This window comes from Bacillus rossius, chromosome 2, assembly GCF_032445375.1.
Source record: "Bacillus rossius redtenbacheri isolate Brsri chromosome 2, Brsri_v3, whole genome shotgun sequence".
In the NCBI taxonomy this organism is placed as follows: domain Eukaryota; kingdom Metazoa; phylum Arthropoda; class Insecta; order Phasmatodea; family Bacillidae; genus Bacillus; species Bacillus rossius.
In genome coordinates, this window is record NC_086331.1 from 95,476,439 (window position 1) to 95,497,707 (window position 21,269).

The following is a 21,269-nucleotide window of genomic DNA, read 5'->3' on the forward strand; positions in this document are numbered from 1 at the left end:
CCCTTATTTAATGGTTCTTATGTACTTAAAATCAAATTTTAATGTCAGTCTTAGCTTGTACTGAAAGCACGAAATCATGCGGTACACAGTTTTCAATTAACCATTTGTATGTAGCCTTCATCTTAAAATGCTTAATTTGTAGTATATCATTGATTAAATCAATAAAAATAAGATTTTCCTAAACCATAGAGTACTGAGCTTATCAGGGTTTTGGGAAGAAGATGAAGTCTACATACAAATGGTTAATCAAAAACTGTATACCAAATGATTTCATACTTTCAGCACATGTAGAATTCCGCTCCATCACCATTCGGCCAAAAGTTGGAAATACCCTTTTAATCAATAACGACTTGCTGGGAAGCTAAGCTTGTACAAGTCTGTCTAGCAAAGCTAAAGGGACGAAAAAACTAGGCATCCAGTGTTGAGGGAAGAATGATAGGCAGTGATGTGCTCTACAAGAATTGCTCAAAATAATGTTCATCTTGCATACCTGCATACACAGTTATGATTGAAACATCCTAGCTCATTCCCATTATTCACCATTAATTTAAGAAGTCACTTATTCTACATATAGCTGCTAAAATGTCACCAAAATACATTCAAAAAGTATATCACATATATGTATGTCTACAATGATTTTTGGATTAGTATAAGTCCCCAAGATTACATATAGTAACACGGGAAGAAAAACACTAAAATGATTTACTGCTGACACAAGCATGTTATTTGTAAATAATCCCCATTATATAAACTTTTATTGAACTTATAAGGTTTACTATTTATAATCCAGTTACTTCCTACATAAACTGATATATTATATATATTCATAAACATTCATATATCCCGCTAATCTGAACTAATTGGGGACGAGACCAGTCAGGATTACCATATTTTCTGATTAGTTGAATAATGGCTGTAATGCAACAGCGTGTAGTAAAATACATATCTACAATTGTTTAGTTACCACATGACATAGCTTAACATTTATCCAACCATGAAATCAATGAACATGATTTGGGTCATGACTTCAAAAATAATTTTTAAAATACAAAAAATAAAATTCTTTTAAATATTTATTTTCATCCTAATCTTGTTCAGATTAGCTCGATTTTTGGATTAGCGGTCTCCACTTTTTATGTAAACACTATTAAACAAAAATTACTATCTTACAGTAAAGGAAAAATATTTTAGCACACATACCTGTATATTCTGGGAAACATACTGTTAGAGGACTTTTAACAATCTTATCCTCAAATAAATCTTTTTTGTTGAGAAACAAAATTATTGATGTTTCCACAAACCATTTGCTGTTACAAATTGAATCAAATAACTTCATAGATTCAATCATGCGATTCATTTCCTCATCTTCGGCCAAAACCAAATCATATCCTGCAAAAATTCAACATTGTCAGCCATTCAGCTATTTTAACAATGATTTTTACTCTATTTAACACAATACAGTAGAACATCTAACATTCCCCTCAAACGTTTCTTCAACCTGCTTTTGGTATATTTCAGATTAGAAAATCACCAATTGTTAGTGCTGAAAGGGATTAATTTTGTTTTGTAACACTCCATAACAGTCTATATTTTTCTACCACTTTGAACTGTGAAAGCTCCAACGAAAGTAAGTGGGTTATAAATATTTCCCATTTTATTGGTTCAAACCAATATAAAAGAACTTATCATGTCAACCACACTTTTACCATAACCATGTCTAACAAAACTCAATGCAAGATTTACAATGACAATTTAAGTTTTCTTTCTTTCATTGATTCATAAACACTTCCATAGTTGTTTTATGGTTATTTAACACATCCAAAACCTTATAGTTTCCCAGTCAATACAACATTAGATTATGAAATGCTAATATGTAGTCAACTTTGACTGCCTGAAATCTCGTTAGCTTTGTAGAGGCAGTCACTTTGGTGTGGTTCACACCCTTGGTCGATGGTAGAGTAGTGGCAATACCAGTCGCAAGAAATGGCAGAGAAAAACAAGGAAGTAATTTTAGGGATCTAAATTAATGAGTGTAAACACGTTCCTAGTAACTTAAAAAATTTTTATATGACTTTTATTTCTTGTAAATGCAATTTTGTTAGAAAACTGACTGAGGATCGGCTGTCTCTCATACCCAATATCTTGAAGGATCATGCCATTCATACTAATTGTGACACAATGTTTATTAATAAAACTCATTATAATCTAAAATTCAATATAGTGAACTCCACAACAAACCTTGACTTAGGCTGGTATTTATAGTCGCATCTTGAGCAATGTCTTGAGACCGTCTTAACGAAGACGGTCTTGTTTCTCAAGGCAGTGATTTTAATCTCCATGTTTCATAGTCCGCGAACAAGACGAGCTTCATGAAGACTGCATGCTCAAGCAAGAGCTTGTTTGCCGTACTTATGGCTTGACGAAGCACTTACTTGAGACAGCCGAAAAGACACGAGCATACACGAACTTTGGCGATTGACTGTTTTCGTTAAATATTCTGGTACTATTCACACCAAGCACTGAAACCCCAGAATTTGAGGCTATTTATAGTAACAAGATTTAGTGAGTATATATCACTACATTCGAAGTGCGTTTGTACGTTGATGTGAGGAATTCGTTTATTGTTTTAATACTCTTGAATCACACATGGAAAAATTGATGTTTTGCGACCACAAATATGCATACCTTCTAGTACATCTCAGCTTGTGTCACTTGAGATTAATGAAATTAAGAACTTTATAGACTTTTGTCTTTCCTGTGCAAGTTTAACATTAAGAAATTATGTATGTAACAATTTAATAATACCCTTTTAAAAAATAATAAAATTAAGTTAGCATCTTCAGAACTGTTAATACTGAATTACTACTTGTTTAAAAGCTACCTGTCTTTACAGAATTATCAAAAAATATTTCAGGTAGTGAAAAACCTTTTTTTTTGAGAAAATGTCACTCTGCTGCAGCTTCAGGATAAGGTACAGTAAATGTTAGTTTAATAAAAATATCAGATTTAACTACACAGTAAAAGAAATTTTTTAATTTAAGTAAGAAAAATGTATGTTTAGAATTATAACAATAAGTTTGAACGAATCTGATAAGGGTACATAGTAAGGAACTTAAAATTTTGTAAACCCCTTTATAAAGTGTTTGTTCATCAATAATATAAGACATTAATTTCCTCATATAATAGGTTAATTTTTATTGTTCAAGTTACTTGTGATTCTATAATTTAATCGTATTATAAGTAAAATATATAGACTACAGTATGTCTCAAAGCCTACTGCGTATGAAATAACCAAATCATTAAATTGAGCTATATATTTAAATATATGTATTATAACAATCAGATTTTAAAAAATTAATCTAATAAAATTTCTCTTAAAGCTATATTTGCATTTTTCATTTACTGTAACTATAAAAAAAAATATATTGTCAGTGCCAGGATTTGAACCACATTCGCATTGTTCTCTTAATCTACGGACTTGAAACCCATCTCCCTAACCATCACACTACGAAACCTCTAATGAAATTTTGTGGAAAATTATGTTATATCAATAGTGTAATGCCACTTTTTCTTAAATTATTTTTAATGTATTTTGGGTGTCACGAATGTAGAATTAAATTTTCTGATTGTGATATGTACCATCAACCATCATTAAACGCATCGTTTTCCACATCCATTGTACTCGTTCTGTGATCGATACGTAAATAAACGTGTCTGTTTAGCACTTGAAAATGTAACCACTGGTCACAAACAAACACTAAACTCATTTAAAATACATATAAAATTGCTTCAGTACTTCATACAGGATTTATTTAAGTTTAAAATTACGAGGTTCACGAGAATCCGCCATTTTATACATTGCGATCAGAACAAGCAATTGCTTGAGACATGCCTGCAGTGGTCTTGGCAAAGACGATCTTATTCGTGTTCTTAAGCACGGTCTCAGCGACTATGAAACATGCTTCTACGATGGTGTTCTCAAGCAACGACTATGAGACAGGAGAATGCCCTCTCATAAATAAGAAATATGTGACTATCATAAGATGGTCTTCATCAAGATTGTCTTGTTTGCGATCACTTGAGATCATCTCAAGCAACCTCTATGGCACACAAATGTTAAATAAGAATGCATATAAGAATTTCTTGACGAAGGAATTGCTCAAGACGTGAATATAAATACCACCCTTAGAATTTTAACATGTTATTGGAAAGACTGGATATGAATAAATTTTAAAATAAATAATGTTAAAAGAATTTAGTCATTACTATATTTGCTATTGTAAATAAAAACAAATAATAACTAAATAACCCTTATGAAATAAACAAAGATAAAAACATTTTAAATTATTACAATTATTACTGCCTAAATGTAATGTAGTGCCTATCTATCAGACAGTGGCTACCTTGTATATAGTGCCTGCCTTGTAAAGTTTGGAAAAACTGTTTGGCTGGCACTTTAAAAACAAATAAATGAAGAAAAATTAATAGAATTATAAACCATGGTTAATATGCACATGCATGCACACATGTGCTTGCATGCACACACACAATATTATCTACCCTAAGAAGTAGCAGGAGTACTGTTTAACAGACCCTTATGCGAACACACACATCGGTCAATGCACTAGACATGAGATGCTATGCACAAAGGATTACGAAAACTACACGTCCAATATTATGGTAAGCTCTAAAGTACTTAGTCACATTCCAAAATGCCCAGCTAGGCAATTCAGATTAGTAACAATTCATAACACATTTAAGATTTGATACTGTTGATATGCAATAAAAATGTTTTACTAAAATTCTCTAGTTACTTTTTTTTATATTGATTTTTGTAGAGTAGTTAAAAAAAATGGGTAGTGTACTATGTACATGTGTTAGAAGTTATATTTACTTGGCGTGATAAAAAACTTCAATTTTACATGCCAATAATTAATAGTAATAAGATAATAAAAGGACAGGAATGACATTATAAATATGGTTGATAAATTATGAATTCAATCGAATTATAAAAATTTAAATAAATACTAAGTATCCAATATTGATATTGACACATATATAAAATGAAATTTTTTATTTAGTAAAATAATCGAGATAAATTTTAATTAGTTATGAAAATCAATAACTATGCTGAATGTTTATTCTAATTTATTAATTTTCATTATTTATTAAATAATAATGTGATAATGTCACTGCGCTACCGAAACATAACATGAACCCAATGAGATTATGTGTAATGAATTTAATAATGCTAAATTTCTAACGTATTTTTAAAGTTAAGATTACTCCTTTCTATGACTATTAAAGTTTACATTTTGTATTTTGCTACTAAAAATTTTCATTTGGCACACCAAAACAATTGGTATGTCCCCATTGGGATACATATAGGTTAATGCTGCAACACGTGGGTCAGCAATGTTTTTATGTATGTAGCCTTTTTGTCATCCTGTGAAAATTTTATTGCATGATGTGTGTGCATTGTAAATCTTCACTGTCATCATTTTTTTCATAACTTGCCTATAACTTCAAAAAGTAATTTGTTGCATTATAATTAGGGCCCCACTTTCATGGTAAATAAAATTAACAGATTTCGTCATAAAAATATCTTGATTTCGTCATAAAAATAGTCTCATTTCGTCATAAAAAACTGCTCTCTAAAATCACGGAGAAAAATGTAAAAATACAAAACCAACACATAAAATTATAAACCATACTACAATCATAACCCTTAAATTATACTAGTGATTGTGAGTTCCATAAAAGTAATTTTAACACTATCAGAGTTTAAAAATCATTAAAAGAATAGGCCTATGTACATGAATAAAAAAACATGTGTTTCCAGAATTAACAATTCAGTCTCCTAAAGTATTTGGAATTTCTTATCTCCGCCGGTTTTAATGAAATGAGGAAGTTAAAGAGCATAGAATAAAAGTATTTTCGGAATTTTTAAAATTTTTTTTAACAAATATCGCCCAACTATGAAAATTAAAAATTTGATATCTCCTTAAGTATTTGGAATTTCTTATCTCCGCCAGGTTTAATGAAAAGAGGAAGTAAAAGAGCATATAATAAAAGTATTTTCGGATTTTTAACATTTTTTTTAGCAAATACCGCTAAACTACATATTTACTGCCTTCACTTTCAAATTCGAGTGCACGATCGAAAACAGTCACTACTTCAGGCATTTTGAGCATACAAGGCTTACATTTACACAAAATCTCTTTCATACGAAAGCGTCACGATCTATGTAAACAATAACATAGACACATTTGTCTTTGTTCTTATTCTCCTCGTGACATGGCCGGTAGCCTACAACTCAAGTAGTTCCGGTTCCCTACCACGTTCGTGCAACTTCGGATTTCTCTCAAAAATTGAAATTAAAAAAATCGAAGGATCAGGTTAGGTTAGTCACAACATGTTTGTTTTCATTGGAAACTTCTGATTTAGCGGCTGAAGTGGCGTTAATACCAAAACGCAAAACTTCGGAAATCTTCAGAAATTCTTGCAGGGAACCGAAACTACGTGAGTTGTAGGCTTCCCTGACATGGCCATAGTAGTAATCTGTGCAGCCAGAGTTTAACTCTCACGTTTTACAAACGTTTTTCGCAGGCGGTAATTTCATTTTAAGGTATCGATTCTCATATTAAATAAACCGTAAATGGGACCGAGTCGTATGGAAATGTTAAACTGATGAAATACAGGAAGAAAACTATGATTTTAAGCGTAAACGTGATAGCGAAGTATACAACTCGATTCTTGAATCGATACTTTCGAAATCAAAACGTCTCGCAAAAGTCATATTTATACAGTTGCTACCGAAGCCATTATGTTTGTTTTGATACATGTACGAAGACGAAAAGTGGTTAATAAAGTAGTCTTTAGGTGGGAAATTTGTGTTTAGGAATCTACTGATTTAAAAATGTTGTCTATGTTGTTATTAATTTAATTGACCATTCCAGCCAAAAAAATTGTGTACAATTAAGCAGATTTCGGGTCAATTTCGCGAAAAGGGTATTTTGTGTGGAATTTCGTGTTTTAATCAAAATTGCTAACATTTCGCGTTATTTCGCTTTATATCGCGGTTCGCGAAAATTTCAGTGCCCTAATTATAATTTATTCTTGTTAGCAAAAATTGAACAAATACACACTCTCTTACAGTTCAAAACAAATGCCCATGTGATTACACTTAGTTCCTTTTATCTTGATAAGAAACTAGCTTCTACCCGCGGCTTCGCTCACGTTGATGTCCTTAAATAAGTATCAAAGATCATTGCAAAGAAAATAAAATAATATTGTAATTGTTTTTTTTTATTGTGTGACTGGGATCATCAGTATTTAAAAATTCTAACATACAATTTAGCTTAAAAAACTGAAAACATGCTTTATTGAAATATGTTTCACTATTACAAAAAATTAATAATTTTAATACTAACATTTGAAAAGTTCTAAGTATTAACGTACAATTAATTTTTTTTTTAAAAGAGCTTAAATCATAGTATTAATCTAGGATGTTACTGAATAATATTTTAATATGTTTTTCTGTCTGGTGAAAATATGTGTAGATTTCGGGCATTCGACACACGTGAACAGCCTACATACAGTTGGCCATGGGAAAAGCATGGCTTTTCCAAATGCACCCCTGCTACCTGCAATATTTGCCCTTGCACTTTGTTGATGGTAACAGTAAAACTAAGCCTGACAGGAAACAGAAAACTCTTTTGAATTGGAACGGTAGATCAGTGGAGATAATTGGAATTTGAGGTATGATAACACTTTCTCCTTTACCGATACCTGTTAAAATAGTGGCACCAAATATATTCTGCCCCAATTGTGTGATCCGAAGCCTCGTTCCATTACATAGTCAAGGAGCATCTAGATTTCGCAAAAGCATACCTTGTACATTTAGTTTAATTTGAAGTTTATGTGAGGGTACACCCGAAAGTTTAAGTGAATCGCAGGATATGAAGTGCTTTGTTCTGTATCTATGATTGTATCTATTGACAAATACTCCTTATTTTCCCCTTGTACCTCTTTTAAAATATAAGTGTTGATTTTTATTAACAATATCAAAATAAATGTGGAAAAAGATGCTATACTAAATTGAATGGTGAATTGACCACCGATATTACAGTATTAGATTGGCAAATTATTTAATTTACTTATTGAAATGCCAAATGGCATTAAATTTCATTCAAATTACTCAAACCTCAGTCAGACTATCATACAAACTAGAGGTGGGTCGAAAAGTATCAACATGATACTTTGTCACTGATACATGCCTGTATCAGGTACGGCAAATGAGTACACTTGAAAAGTATCAAGTGCTTTAGTATCAGTTAGGAATTCGCCTGGAACAACACCACGGCCAATGTGCGCGTGCGCAGAACCCGATCGCAGAATAGATGACGGTCACTTGGGCGGAGCTTGTGAAAGGGGAGGGAGCAGGAACGACGAATAAGGGATAAAGAAGGGAAATAATGTAGGGGAGGAAGCGCAGGGGAAGGCGTTGAAGGAGAGGCGCAAAGCGAAATTGTTACGAGTCGTTTGGTTATTGTCCCACATCAAAAAACGCTCAGTGCGCAGTGCGTGCACAGTCTCGTTCAATAATAAAACTAATAAAATTTTAATATTAAAAAGTACATTAATACAAGATATAATATTTATATTTGTGCACCTAACAGCTATGAAAATGCAAATAAATTCTCAGTTGACACTAATAACAGATGTAATCAACAGATGGACTTTTTTTTCCGAAAACAATTAGTAACTAGTGTTTTCATACATTAAAAAATTACGATTTTATCAAAAATTAAAAATAAAAAAAAAGATACGTACATTAGTGAGCATACTATATCAATGTTTACGTTTCAAATGTTTCTTCAGATTAGTCGATGATGATTTATAACTCAGTTTTTGTTTACACAAATTACAATTAGCAAACTCATTATTTTCCGTAAAAAAATTCCACACAAATTAAGTCTTTTTCCTGCACTTATCCATTCCTTATTTCACTATAAAGATACTAACTACAAAGCATGACAGCCCGCAACAATGTACATGGTGGTAATTAATACACGGCCAGGACGAACTGCAGTGAATGTTGAACTGATTGATACTGGCTGTATCAGGCGGGCATGAGAGTAACAGAGGTAGAGAATTACCGGACGTGATAAATAATGTATCAGAGACACCGATACCTTTTTACGCTGGTGATGACGGCACGGAGGATGTGTACCCTGTAACGAGAATGCTGATACCTTGTCGCTTCCTGGGACCGCTACTGCTCTGATACAAAAGTATCAGAGACTTGTAACTAGGTCCATTACTGTATCAGTATCAGGTTGGAACAGATACCGAAAATTGCTGTAAAACAACCCACCTCTAATACAAACCAATTTCAATTTTTTTGCCATTCGGAAAAAATATTTTTTTTTTATAAAAAGTGTCCTATGTCCTTTACTATACCCTTGAAAATATGCGCACAAAATTTCATGAAGATTGGTTGAGTAGTTTCCGCATGAAAGCGTAACCAACAAACAAACAAACAAACTCATATTTATAGTATTGTATGGATTACAGTCAGACCGATTTTCTGAAAATCACGAACAATTAAACGTCCCTTAAAATTCCCCAAATAAATTTTTAGAGGGTACAATCCAGGGCACAAGGCCACTGTGGCAATTGCTGCATGATAATTCTCCACCATAGGTCAGTGCAGATGCTCAGCATCGGTAAATTTATAAATTACATTTATAAAAAAAGGTTTATTTGCAGCTGACCCAGACCAGCAATTGTTAAATGTAGTCGCCAAAAGACATGACCTGTCAGGACAGAATCTAATGACAAACTAGATGGACAATGCAGCTAACTTCCTTTTCCAAGGTGGAACAGAGAGAGGCAGTCCCGTGTGCCAAACAACTAATCCAGAGGTGCTAAACGACTAATCCAGAGGTTCCCAAAAGGTAATCCGCGGAACCCTGGGGTCCGTGGCAGGGTCACAGGGGTTCCATGAGTCAGGATGGTCATATAAAGCAAGCACAATTATTGTCAAATAACTTTCTTTGAAGGAGTTGGGGTTCCACCAAAAGAAAAGTTGATCATTGGGATCCCTGGATGAAAAAAACTGGGAACCGCTGGACTAATCACAACAAACATTAACTTATAAGGAAAAACATAGGGCCGTTCAGCTTCAAAGCCAACTCCATAAGGTTAACAAATACAACCACTGTTTCATCAAGTTCTGGAGCAACACATCACGCCAGGGCATAATTCAAGTTCTGGAGCAACACACCACGCCAGGGCATAGTTTGTCTGATTGGCTGTTGAAAATAACATGCTGCAAATATGTGACATAATTTCCTAGCTGCACAGTCACGTGCTTACGTGCAGGATTTTCCCATTAATGATAAAGAGAAAATAACTGTGTCTCTCGGGCAGGTGCCTGATGTCACGCTCCCTGTCTTATTTTCTTTCTTTCTGAGACTGGAAAACTGTCCAACTGCGCCAGAAGCAATACAAATTGATGCTAACGTATAAATAACCTAATTAATACCATATCCATATACTATGATCAAATACTGACCACTTTTAAGCATAATCCATATAGGTCATTAAATTCAAAACAAGTAAAAAGTTACCTAAGTGGTTTTTTTATAAATAATGCTCAAATACCTCCAGGAACAAATTAAAAAACTTTGGAAATTGCATATTCCCTATTAAACTAGAGCACGACGACTTTGAATTGTAGAATCGGCTGCTCTACTGTAATTATGAAAAAACATTATATAAAAAATACTTAAAGTTGGGGAGGGTGGTCTTCAGTGTTATGATTTAAGAGGCCATGTCAGTAAATGTTTATTTCCAATATTCTGCTCCAGAAGTTCTTTCTTTTAACAGTGAGATTTAGTGGCTTATTCAACCGAAGTAACTGTAGCCGCAGCACGTGATTTAGCTACGAAAAATGTATCTGGTTCCTCGACAATCTGAGAGGATGACAATCTGACTGGCGGCTCACTAGGAAATTGCGGATGCAGGATTCAGAATCAAGAAATCTCACATTTACAACTGTAGTATGAGTCGTATCTAAAAATTTTAATACTTTAAACGTATCGGAATACAATTAATCTTCAAACATGTGGTAATTATTCTTTATCTGGATGTAATATTCCGTGAAAAATAATGTTAGTTGACATTAAAAAGTATACGAAATTCATCATGTAACGTTTTAAAAGGATAATAACATAAATTCATATGCTTAGATATTGCATATGCATTACACACAATCTAAATACAATCTCACTTAGTCAGACTACCTAATTTTTTACAATGCACCATTATACAGTTTAACAGAGGTAGGAGAACCTATTATCGACGTTGTTTCAAAGAATTTAAATTTACAAATATTACTATTTATGTTATTACGATATGTATCTTTATGAATACAAATTTACAAAAAAAAATTATTGAATTGATTACATTACACTTTAACATTACACAAGACTAAAACACTAACAAAACTTAATTTTATATATTGCTGCAGCATATTAGAAGACAAAATAACTCACAAGACTAACATTAAGAGGGCTGCATTACAATTTTACTTTACAGATGAGAAAATATTCTTTAAAGATATTTCATTACCTCATTGATTACATAATACTGACGTTGATGTGATCGTAGATATAAAGTATTGAAAAAATATATTCCATTATGTTTATGTAAATATTTAGAAAACATTATTGCTTATAGATGCTCATTATTTAAATAATAAAGAATCTTTTACTTTTATGTAATGAACAAACAAAATACTTATAAGTTAATAAGAATAAGCTTAGTTGAGTAACATCTTCAATTTGTTTTGAATTCAATGTACATATCGAAAATCATGTACAATGAATGCAACTGATTGAATTCAATAAATATTTGATCTTGTGAAAACGGCCATAATGGTGATGTCGATAATTAAAGATGCTCACATGCATTTTGAGAGTCCCTATAAAGCCTATTACAATTCTATAAGTATACATTAAAATGCTTTTAAAATAGACATGTGTAATATAATTAAAACTTGTTTAAGTAAGATTACAAAAAAAAATGAAAATCCTTCAACAGTAAGTTATGTTTTATAAGGTTTTAACAAAACACACATACCATAAGAGAATATTAATCATGCCACATAATTCAACACAAAATACTCATTCCAGTAAGCGCTACGTAAAAATAACTTTATTTTTATGCTGATAACTTTGCATTGTTTTATATATCATTATTTCTAACTTTTAATATTCCCTACACATTAACTGAAATTAATTATCTAGAGTCTTAGCAAATGTTGGTTTGTACCACATACAGTTCGTACGATATCTACGTGAAACACATACAGTTCATTATTAGTAATTTCAATTATATTTCCATGAACATAATGAAATTAGTATAGGGCCTAGGTTGTTCACTGTTGAGTACTTCTGAAGTATTTTCATTGTGAGTTAACATACATACCAAATGCCATTCTTCCAGGAAAGTTACAAAGAAGACAACAAGATAATATAAGTATGTATGTAGTACCATATTTTAAACCCCTATTAAATGAATAATAACTCAATCTCTTTTCTGGACTATTAAGTAATAATTTTTTATTACTGTTATTTGTAACTTAAATGACAACTAACAAATTAGTAAAATATATAATTACGTGTGATATAGTATGACATTTTTACTTGGACGGCAAACGATTATAATAAAATGTCTATGACAATGTTAACTTTACTCATTATTATGGAAAGAAACAAAATGGGCAGATAAGCATATTCTACGCTGACATTTAAAAATGCTCAATTAAAAATGAACATTTATTTCCAATGACAAACAAAAAAGTTGTATGGTCGCGAATAATACATTCGTATGGCGTCACATCAGCGGAATATTCCCTTGGCATAAATGTGTGAAGTCTGTGGCACTTGTGGAGAAGTAAACCTTCGCTCGAACACAAAAACAAATGAACGAACAGCTTTTTTTTTATGGGATGTGCAATCGGAGACCCCTTGGGTGGTTGAAGAGTGTCAGGTCGGTCGCCAGACCAGATAGTAAAAGCTCAGGGGCTGAGGATAGAAAAGGCCTATCTCCAAATTATTAAGTATAAATGTTGTCATGTAATAGTTAAAGACGTGATTACAGCCAGGTTTTTAAACCCATCATGATCATGAAGACACTGATCGGAAGGTAATGTGCAATACATTTCAATGGTATTTTCAGTTTTTGCTAAATAATTACAAATATAAGCAAAATTTCACTGTATCTGGACAAATCAAAATATTGTTACGATCTGCCTCGGGGGTTCGTAAAGGATAGCCCAATTAAAGATTTTTATCACACACACAGTTTTATTTATTACCACTACTTGTCAATACAAATAATCTTCTAAATTGGCAGATAATTAATTACACGTAAAGAAATGTCAATTCCCCAGTCACTCGTTTCACACACCTCGCTGGGCCGCACTTCCGGCGCAACTCTCGCCGCAGCACCCCTCGTGGGTCTCCGCCGCGGGACTCCGTCGCCGCACTCCGCCGCCGCCGTCACACCCTTCGCCGAGATCCCACACGACTCACTCGCAACTTCACTCGGGACTCCGCCGCGCCCTCGACTCTATCGCTCGGAAACTCCCGACTCCACTGAACTCACTCACTCACTCCCTGCCCTGGATCCTTCGTCCAAGGACTTCGCCACTCTGCCGCACCCGCGACACTATCGCCCGGAAACTCCCGACTCCACTCACTCACTCAGACTCTCTGCCCTGGAACCTTCGTCCAAGGACTTCGCCACTCTGCCGCACCCGCGGCACTATCGCCCGGAAACTCCGCAGCGGGAGAACTCCCCACTCACTGACTCAGACTCAGACTCAACCTCCTTATATAGCCCTTGGGTTCCCGTCCAGAACAATTGGGCATGTCTCCGAGATATCTCGCGACCTTCGCCGTCGAAATGCCCAGAAACGCGTCGTGAGTTCCTCGAAGGACGCGGTGGCTGCTCTAAGAACGCCGATAAAGGCGTCTGAGTCCTTTTATTCCGCAGTGCGGCCTCTTTTAAGTAACCCGATCTGAGGCAGGTGCGCGCTGCGACGGTCAGGATGTAGCGAGATAGTATGACACGAGATACCAGGGAGAGGATGCGGGTGGAAGGGGGCGCAGACAGGCCGAACGAGCGCGGCGATGCCAAGCACTGCAGCCAAGCGCGATCGTAACAATATTGATAATATTATTTTCATCACAGAAATAATATATGATATGATAACTAAATTTGAAAAAAGCGGTTATGTTAAATGTATTGTATACTTTCAGTAGGCAAAATTTCCGGTTCCTACCTCTTATAGACTTTGATAAAAACTGTCTTTTAAAATAACATTGATATAGATAGGAGCGCAAATTTGTGACAAGGCCTCTTAAGTACACACGTGGTGCTAATACACTGAGTTATGCTTGGTTGTGATTGAATCACAGACTCTTGACCATGTGTGTGGTGCCTCAACTATTACAGTTACCAAGCACCTGTCAAAATACATGATAAAAACCACTTGGCAAAACAAATTTAGAGAGAGGATGGTAATATTGACAGTAAAAGCCTTTTAAGATTTTCATGGAACTTAGAAATTTGGACTAGTTTACAAGGAAAAATTACTAAAAGGGTAAGTAACATTTAACGTATTTATAGGTTAGGTGCTAATTTTTAAAAACTTACTGTGAAGTAAATTATATAAAGCAGGATTTTCATTTTAGCTTGAACTGATTGTCAAACATGTAACCTTAAAGTTGAAGAAGGGTAGGCATAGCAACACAAGTGCAAAACAACATTGAAAACTTCTAAGATTGTAGTTTTTAGCATATGTGGATTCTTGCTTAGGGGTTATTGGTTTAAGTCCGACTTTTGGGCATGGGTGTATTTACAGTTAAGTCCTCTAGTATATGGCAGAGACATTAATTTATAACAATCATCATAAAGAGCACAGAAAAAACTTCTAAAGCTGCCTTACTCATTTCTGCCAAACTGAAAATTAAATGTGTGTTTGCTTGTAACCAGGAAAAGTTAAATTTAATAGCTACATAAATTGGTGGACCAAACTGCTGTGCTCACATTAAGTATCTGTATACTAAATCAAGACAAACATTAGGATGTAGGTCAAATGCACTTGCAATGCAAGCCTACTAAGGTTGATAACCACCACAGTCAGTGTCAAAAAAGCACACATTATCATATATATATTAAGTAAATGGATAGCTTACACAGCTTAACACTAAAAACTAATGTACACAAAAAAAAACCATTAGCAGGGAATAATGAACCAACATCATTCACAATAAGAAAATAATGAGAATAACATTAAGAAAGTAACAATACTTCAACAGTTAACCAAGCCTGAAAAGCATATTTGAATCGTGCATTTCCAAAACGTTGTAAGGGCCAAAAGTAAAATTTTACAGGAGAAAGAAAAAACATTTTTTGCAAAGAAGAAATTTATTATAAAATAACTGAATAGCACATTACATTATGTTTTTAGTTAGAATTAAGTGTGTAAATTATGAAAAAAAAGTTATTACTTTTTATTAAAAAAATAGTTTTTCTTCATTGCAACTGCAAAACGTTGTAAGTGCCACTATGCAAGTCACTGTGTCATTGCTTGAGGAAAAGTTCATATTTCTTCGTCATTTTGTGGAGCGTTTGGTGGTGTTTCCTTTAACATTTCCTCGAAGTATTCCCTCACTTCATTTCCTAGGTAAGGCATAATTTTCTTGATATCTGCCTTTTTCTTTTCTGGCAGGCCAAATCGTGTTCTGTTCAGGGGCAAATTCACATTACGAAAATCTTCCACAGACACAACTTTTTTCCCAGTTGGTTAATTCACAATAGTTTTTAGCCACTTGCACTTTACCAAATTCTGCAGCTGTTAGACGAATCAGGCATGCAGATGAAATGCCGAGCTTCCTTGTATCCAGGAAGGCATGGGCTATTGTCTTGAAATCGTAGAACTCTTCTTTAATAATACACATAAATGGATTCTTATGGGCTGCACTAGTAATTACAACAGCAATATCCTTCAGAGGGCAAACTTTTTCCTCTTCTCAATCAAGGCAAAATCTCTATCGCAACTGAGAAATGTGTGCCCTTTCACTGGAAATTTGTGAACAATTTCAGAAAAGAAGTTATTAGCAATTAGGACTAAGTACATGGCCAACATAAACTGGTTCTTGTTCTGGCCCCCACAGTTATCTGACCAGCATATAAGTTTTTTTTTTCCCTCTGAGGTTAGCCATCGTCAAATATTTATAAACACAAGAAGAAATTTCTTGGGAGACCCTTCCACCATAGTTCTCTGACCAAAGACACATACAACCAGTTCTAGCAACACTGTCATGGATACCGAAGTTACAGCATGCTACTTGTTGAGAATAATACATTTCAGAGTGTGTTAGTTGTGGGATGTACATTTGCTGCTGTAGATCAAAAGTTATGACATATGCATCAGAAGAGATAGCATTTTGTTCATCATCTTTCATTGCTTTAAGGGCAGCTTCAGCTTGTCGATGGTGTAGATCCTGGTGAACATTCACTGATGTGTCTCCTGCCTTCAATTTTACTGCAAAGGAGTCACAAGTTGAGCATGTATCAACTTTGGGTGATTGAAAGGAGAGGTTAAATTTTGACAAAAATACCTCGTGATACCATTGCCTGCTGACTGGGGGCTTACCAATATGGCCTGGAGCATATTTTACCAAAAACTCCCTATACATTCTGCTGACATTGAGGTCAGGTGACAGAAAAAGCTTATTAGGGTTTTTCTTTCTTGAGTAGTGGTTCTCGTAGGTTGGAAAGCTCTGAATATACTCAATGATTTTATTGGTCCATTTCATTTTTTCAGCATTCGTTCTTACGCCCCCTCACTTATCAGTACATTCAACTTTACCTTTGAGGATATTTTCTCCAAGTAGCTGCACTCGTCTAGGTGTAATACCAAACGTATTGCAAAAAGTTTTCAAACAAACCTTTACCTCTGATCCTCCACAGAGAACCAGAACATACGAAAAAGAATGCTGCCTTCTGCTTTCGCTCGGGTGATCATATTGTCCATACCTCCGCCGTTTTATTAGTTGTGGATGGATAAGCCTAATCAAATAGTTTTGTTGCTTATTATAGTCATTTAGCTTCCAAAAGTCTTCAAACATTTCTTTTCTGTATGTCAAAGTTATGGCTGTGCATGATAATTTACATTTACATGATACCTGAAAACAAACAAACAAATTAGTTTTGCATTTGAAATTTAAAAAATATGTAGGTGTATGTGTGGTCTATGTGTGTGTGTGTGTTTGTGAATGTAGGCTACATAAATTACAAGCAGAGAAAGAACAATGTAGGCAGTAGATAAACATGGCCTACATTGTTTATACAATATATTTCATTGTATAGAATTAACTGATTAGGCAAGAAGTAATCTTCGTTAGGTATCTGTATAAGTCTATAAATAAATAATCAATTAGGAGCCTAAACTTACCTCAGATGGGGGATCTTTTACAGGAGTAGTTTTTCCAGTTTTCGGTGATGTGTACTCATTTCCAGAATTTCTGTCCTTCTTTAACTTGTTTTTAACCCATTCTTCGGGGCACCTTTTATTCTTTCTTGGTTTTGACGTCGTTTCAATTTGATTCAAGCTCATATTTATGGATTAGATCAAGATACTCACTCTACGAATGAATAAATAAACAACACAACATAACCTATAAACGTGTATCGTTGTTGTAAGTCAGACTAGCAATGGAACAACATATGGTAGCTTGGTTGCGCCATGGACTTACAACCTTTTGACTTGCACTGCTACTTCTAGTTCAGTTTTCTCCCGCTAGATGCAGCACTATCCAGACAAACTGTTTTTCAATAGAAAGATATGGCATTTACAATGTGTTTTAGTATGGAAAGTGCATTTTTCAAATTTTGGCATTTACAATGTTTTGGAAATGCACGATTCATTTTTGTTATGTGAAAACATAAACACTGCTAAAAAAAACATGATTTAATGGTCATTACAAATAATGCCATTATAATGTCCTCAAAAGCTCAAAATGTAAATTTCCAATAATGGCTCTTTTGAAGTTAGTGCCAGAATTGTATTGCATTGAGTCAAATTTCATACAATTAATGATAATTATCGTACAACTAAGTGTATTTTGAAAAATAAAATAGCTGACAGTATTAATTACACTGACTTACCAGACAACGCCACACAAAAAATAATGGCTGTAACTCCTTCAAAACAATGAATCCATTTCTTACGTTCAGATCTTTGTCCTCCTACATCAAACATTCTGAAATGCAAATGAATTACACCTTTAGAGTTTAACTCATAGAACAGTTATATTACTAATAGCACTTCTATGACAAAATAAAAAAAAATCTGAAATTTACACAATACAAACTACACTGTTGCCAGATTGGCATTACCCAGCGAAATTAAAGAGTTGCACTCTGTTAATTGATGTATAAATATAAGTTTTTTAAATTAAATTTTTTATTCTGTAGGTCAAAAAAACATTAAAAGTTTTTATTTTTATAACATCACATCTACAGTACAAGTTTCTGACCATATTTTTAAAATTACATACTGTATCTATATTTAAGTACTCTCATTGAACACAAAAAATCAAGTTTAGGTGTGTCTATTAATGTGGATACCCAACTATAAATATGATATCCAAATGGAAAAAAATTAATTGTATAAAATAAATGCATTTTCATAATTATGGGTAGTCATAAGTGACAATCATGATACAAATCTGCCTTTAAATACCCTCTACGAACATAAATTTAAGCTAAAACCACAACTAAAACTGTGGCAATATTATAAAAATAACATGTGATAATATTAAACTGTTAAACACAATAATTATACAATCATAAATTTACTTGCTGCAATCAATTTTTAATTTTCAGCTTTACTTTTGCAGGAGTTCCATTTTTTTTTAACAATAAGATGCAACAGAAGTTATCTTCGTTGCTTTGCTTATATTCATGGTTTATTAAAGAAACGCTAACACATATTATTTATTTTCTCACAGCTGACCTATTCCTACAGAATCTTACGTGTGCTTCACTTACTAAAGTTCAGTAAGTTGTTAAAGACATTTAAAAAATTATGATGAGCACTAAAATATAGCTACTTAAGTATATATCAATAAGCTTTTGACAACAAAATGTATAGTTTAATTAATGAGCAATAAAATATGTCTTTACTCCAAGGAACAAATGTACAAGCTTACTGTTTAGTTAAATATACAATGAATATGAATTGGCCCGCATTAAGAGGTTTTAATAAGTTATCAATAATTTGATACCCTCAGAAGGATAGAATTCACATCAGATAGGATAAAAATATCCACTTCAGTTCACCAAGTAACTTGCAATACATCCATGACTTAGAATGGCTCTCAACATAGCTCCTATTTTAGAATTCCAAAAATTATAATTAATAAAACCACAGCAGATTTTTATAAATATAAAGAGTTCCTACAACTCTTCCATTGGTTCTGTCCCTATTTACTTAAAAATTAAAAAAAGATGACCCATTATTTACTTTTGAATGTATAATTTTGTTAATGTACATATGTAAGGTGCAAAAACAATTTTTATTTTGTGAAAAGTATGAAGTTAAGCCTAACACTTTTCCAGTGGTATCAGGAAATATGGATTTACTTGTCATTAAAACTGCAATGTGATACGGCAGTGTACTGTATCTTAATGCCAAAAATTTACAGTATGTAAAAATTTTTACACACTTCAAATGGTCTTAACAGGTAAACATTTTATGTAATCAAATGTGGATTTTGATAAACTACAATAAAAAATTTTATATTTATAAAATTCTAATTTCTATTTTTTTTTTTGTCTTATCCTGCAACAGCAAAAGCCAGCACAAAGAAATCAAAAATTAAACCTGTGACCTAATGTTTGCTATTCAATTGCACAACCAAATTTTCAAGTAGAATTAGCTTTTGAATTTTTAATTTGTGATTTTAACTCAGAAAAGAATAAACAATTTTTTTTTGTAAAAAAATACTAAGAGTTTTCTATAAGTATACAGCAATATTTAGTTTCCAAAAATTCAGAATGCTAATATTAACTTTTATATAAGTTGCATCAAAAAATTTATTTCACATTTACAGATTACGTGTAATTACAGATGCTAATCTTGGAAAAAGTAGATGCTTATTTTTCCAACCCCTAGCTAGTAATAGAGTTCACAAACGTCACTATATTATAAGCGAACAGTGTCTGACATTCCTTCATGTAGTGCTGATTAGAAAAGCCTTTACAATGGTGGCGTTATCAGAAAGTACACAACTCCACACCAACTTATAGATGTATAGTACAGACTGTCCAGGAAATGTAGAGAAATGTCTTTTTTTTATAGTATGAAGCAAAATTAAAATATTCTTAATATCTTAAAAGGTGTTACTGAAAATTAAAAAAAATAAAATCTATTCACAGGATAAAAAATAATGACTAAACACACAAAACAAAATCAAATGAATATTCTTACTTGAAATGCAAACCCTTGAAGGTAAACTGAGTTTCCACAATGCCAGTCGTTTTCACTCGGGTGCGCAACACGTCTTGCTGTGTAGGGACATAGTTTGGCTGAGATATTCTATCCAACGCATTCAGGTAGTAGGCAGCAGAGTCGTTTAGCTGGTATTCTCGCGAGCGGGAGAAGCACAACTGCACACCAGCATCCTGCCAGAGTCGCTTCATCAACATCACCAGTTCTGGGGTCAGCTCACCTTCTTCAGCCGCACTGGCCAGCGTGAAGAACTGCCTGGCATTGTCCTGCAGCACATAATGCATGCCTCATTCAACTGTCTCATTGTAGTTTTGTATAGCATTTATATTGTAAGTACTGTTTGATCAACAAAAATTTGAATAATCATCTTTTTTAAAGGCCCACTTAGCTTAAAAGCTAGGAAAAACTTCAATAAGACAATAATATAGCCCTCTAGCATGGTAATGTGGCATTAGGTAACCTTACCCTAACCTTGGTCCTTTCGCAATCATATAATGCTTTAATTTTTGGCTGTGAGACTTATCTCTTCACTCTTCCTTTCTCACAACTCATACTTGCCTTATTGATCCACCAAAGTAGTTTCAGTCAACAAAGCCAACAAACTTTATATTTTTAATTTTGATTGGGTAATATAAATGAAAAGAATAAGAAAGTAATTCATTAATAAATT

General features: G+C 33.5%; 1 protein-coding gene across 1 annotated transcript in view; it reads right to left on the bottom strand.

The window, feature by feature from the left end:
- LOC134529488 (guanine nucleotide-binding protein G(i) subunit alpha) overlaps positions 1 to 21,269 on the bottom strand; it is a 61,684-nt gene that overhangs the window by 18,225 nt on the left and 22,190 nt on the right. The window contains exons 3-5 of the mRNA XM_063363627.1: positions 20,579 to 20,865; positions 18,253 to 18,347; positions 1,201 to 1,389 (exon numbers count right to left, since the gene is read on the bottom strand). Coding sequence (XP_063219697.1) covers positions 1,201 to 1,389; positions 18,253 to 18,347; positions 20,579 to 20,865 — 571 coding nt within the window. The remainder of the gene's footprint in view (positions 1 to 1,200; positions 1,390 to 18,252; positions 18,348 to 20,578; positions 20,866 to 21,269) is intronic.